Here is a 3,498-nt window from a genome sequence, read left to right as displayed (position 1 = left end):
TATGAGGGATGAAGGGGAAGAACACACACCAGTTGTTCCTAACCCCTCCTCTTTCTGGAATGAAGCAAAACTTGAAACCACTCCCTCTTCCCTCTTGGCATATTAATATTCACAAGCTCACTATCACTGAGAGGGAAAAGAGCACAGCATCAGCTTGACCGGAGAAATTTCTGCTGTTCCCTCTGTCTGGATCTACTGAAGGATCCAGTGACTATTCCCTGTGGGCACAACTACTGCATGAGCTGTATTAAAAGCCACTGGGATAAGAGGGATCAGAGGAAAGAAGTCCACAGCTGTCCTCAGTGTAGACAGACCTTTACACTGAGGCCTGCGCGGGCGGAAAACAGCATGTTTGCAGATTCAATGAAGGGACAGAAGAAGACGGGACACCAAGTTGCTCCGGCTGATCACTGCTACGCTGGACCTGAAGATGTGGGATGTGATGTCTGCACTGTGAGAAAACGGAAAGCTCTCAAGTCTTGTCTGCAGTGTCGGGTCTCTTACTGTAAGGAGCACATCCAACAACACTTTGAAGTTCCATCAAAGAAACACAGGCTGGTCGAAGCTGCAAAGCTCCAGGAAAACATCTGTACCGAACATGACGAGGTGAAGAGCATTTTCTGCCACACTGATAAGCGATGTATCTGTGTTGACTGCTCAATGAATGAACACAAAGGCCACAACACAGTGAGAGCCTCAACAGAAATGGCCAAGAGGCAGGGAGAGCTCAGAACAAGTCGACAAGAAATCCAGCAGAGAATCCAAAGCCGAGAGAAGGTTGTGAAGGAGCTTCAGCAGGAGATGAAGGCCATCAATCGCTCTGCTTATGCAGCAGCGGAGGACAGTGAGAAGATGTCTACTGAGCTGATTAATCTCATCGAGAAAAGAAACTCTGATGTGAAGCGTAAGATCAAATTCAAGCAGCAAATTAAAGTGAGTCGGGCCAAAGAGCTTCAGGAGAAGCTGCAGCAGGAGATCACTGATCTGAGGAGGAGGGACACTGAGCTGAAGCAGCTGTCACACACGGAGGATCAAACCCAGTTTCTGCTCAAACACGCCTCGCTGCCATGTCTCCCTAATTCTACCGCCTTACCCTCTTGCAACACACGCTCTTTGCAATACTTTAAGGATGTGACTGCGTCTGTGTCAGCGGCCAGAGAAAAACTACAGGAAAGTTGTAGAAAGGAATGGAACAAGATCTCAATGACAGTGAGTGAAGTGGATGTTTTACTGCCACAGGACCCCAAGACGAGAGCTGAATTCTCACAATATGCAGATCACGTGAGCAATTTCCAACTGGATCAAAACACGGCGAGCATGCAGATGTTATTGTCTCAAGAAAACAGAAAAGTAACGTGTATGAAAGATATACAGTCGTATCCTAATCACGCAAACAGATTCATGGACAGGTCTCAGGCTGTGTGTAAAAGACGTCTGACTGGACGTCATTACTGGGAAGTGGAGTGGAGCGGCTTAGGAGTTTCAGTAGCAGTTGCATACAGGGATATTGCCAGAACAGGAGATGCAAGTATATTTGGTGAGAATGACAAGTCTTGGGCATTGATGTGTGTGAACAAAAATACTCATACAATTTATGATTACAAACATAACGGTGAAAAAACAATTATTCCAAACGTCCCCAAGTCCTCCAGAGTCGGGGTGTTCCTGGATCACAAGGCAGGGATTCTGTCCTTCTACCGCATCTCTGAGACTTTCACTCTCCTCTACAAAGTCAAGACCAAGTTCAGTCAGCCACTCTATGCTGGACTTGGTGTTTATTATTTTGGATCTACAGCTGAGTTTGTGTCATCAAGTAGACAAAGAGTTACAGTGGATTTTCCCCAGGAGACAGCAGCTGTGTAGATCAGCAAAGAGGGAGGGCTTTCCCAAATTAGATAGAGGTTGATTAACTGTTGTGCAACCTAAATGGATATTGAACCGTGTGTGGTGTATATAGTCCTATTTGTTCTATAATTGCATTGTTGCTGTAATGTGTTCTGCTCTGTGTGACTTGGGCCTTAATTGAGCAGTGTGATATAAGTCTTTTATTTATTAAGAATGGTTTTGTTTTCACAATTTCACTTTGTCAGTGTATTCATAAAAGTGCAGTTAAGTTTTAATCGTTAATCTGATTCATCATTGGATTACTTTCCTCCACAGCGCTGACATACTTAGCATACTGGTTTTGTGTATAAAGTGAACACATAGTGGGGAACGCTCCCCAGAGAAGGAAGTGTAGGGTTGTGAACGCAGCCCTCAGATGGCTCATCCCCTCAATCAGTGCCAGCAAATAAAACGCACCCGTGGTTCTGGCCTCACTCCTTTCTTTTGGCCCCTGGTACTCTGTGGTGGCTCATGGTGGGTTTCAGACATTTTTCTCCTCTTGTTGCCGTCTGACTACTTACCCCATATGTGAGGTGGTTCACCTGCTGCTGTTTTGCTGCCTCCATTTTGCCTGTTTTTCCTCTGCTTTGCATGTTCTGGCAGTTTTTCCTCTGCTTTGCATGTTTTGACTGTTTTTCCTTTGTTCTGCATGTTTTGGCTGTTGTTTTGATGATTTTCATAGATTCCTTTAATACATTTTCGGTTCATTTTTACAAAACACGCATCTGTGTGCCCTTAACAAATTCTACACCATATATTTGGGTCGTTAAGCTTATATTTCCCAGGGTGTAATTCCCCAGGTGGCGTTGTTGGTTCCCTTTCATTTCCCCCCTAAGGCCCGGCCGCTACACATAGATGGAAAGATAAGATTGTCTTTTGAAATCATTTTATGATTGAATATGTGAATAAAGTCCATCAGTAAAGTTGCTTAGAAGCATTACAGATAAGACGTTTTACAGCTACGGACATGTTTCAATAGAGTATTCAGCAAAGAGATCATAAGACATGTCCAATTTTACAGTCACTGTCTCACTGTAAGTCTTTCATGACACTGACAAAATAAAAAAATATTCAAAAAATACTCTGTATATATTATAATAATAAATACTGTAAAGATGTAACCTCTTGTGTGTTGTATGTGGTGCTGCTGTTTGCTGATTGGATATGTTAAATAAAAAACACAAGTAGTATAATAAGTTATTGCTTGTTTGTTCTATGCCTCTGTGACATCAATATTTTGTGAATGTTTGTCCCGTTTATTCAAAATGAAGCCGATACACATAGTATGGAAAAAAGGTAGGCCTAAATGTAAATTACACAGGTGATGTATTTGTATGGCTACAGCTTTAATTTGGAACAGATAACAGCAGTAGGTTTAAGGAAAATAAAATAAGCAAGTTTATGACAAAATATTTACTGAATGGATCTTTTTCACAGCAGACATTTTGACTCGTCATTGTAGGAAAAGCACACATGGATTTAATGATATTCATGATGGGTCTGTTCTTTTGCAGTAAGCCACACCAGTGTGTCTGTGTGTCAGCTTGCACAATACAAGGACCCTGTGACCTAAACAGCTAAATGGAATTCAGCCATTCTGAAGTTACACCTGTG

The 3,498-nt window shown here is 42.6% G+C and overlaps 1 protein-coding gene across 1 annotated transcript; it reads left to right on the top strand.

Annotated features, from left to right (window-relative positions):
* Positions 1-116: 116 nt before the first annotated feature.
* LOC116379873 (tripartite motif-containing protein 16-like) lies at positions 117-3,464 on the top strand (the record flags this gene model as incomplete). Its single annotated transcript, XM_031841841.1, has 1 exon — positions 117-3,464. A coding segment is annotated over one exon (1,747 nt), but the record flags the coding sequence as incomplete, so codon positions are not given.
* Between the last annotated feature and the right edge of the window lie 34 nt (positions 3,465-3,498).

This window comes from Anarrhichthys ocellatus, unplaced genomic scaffold, assembly GCF_004355925.1.
Source record: "Anarrhichthys ocellatus isolate YVR2014 unplaced genomic scaffold, GSC_Weel_1.0 scaffold5425, whole genome shotgun sequence".
Taxonomy (NCBI): domain Eukaryota; kingdom Metazoa; phylum Chordata; class Actinopteri; order Perciformes; family Anarhichadidae; genus Anarrhichthys; species Anarrhichthys ocellatus.
Note: the sequence above shows the minus strand (reverse complement) of the source record. Positions and strands in the feature narration are given on the sequence as shown.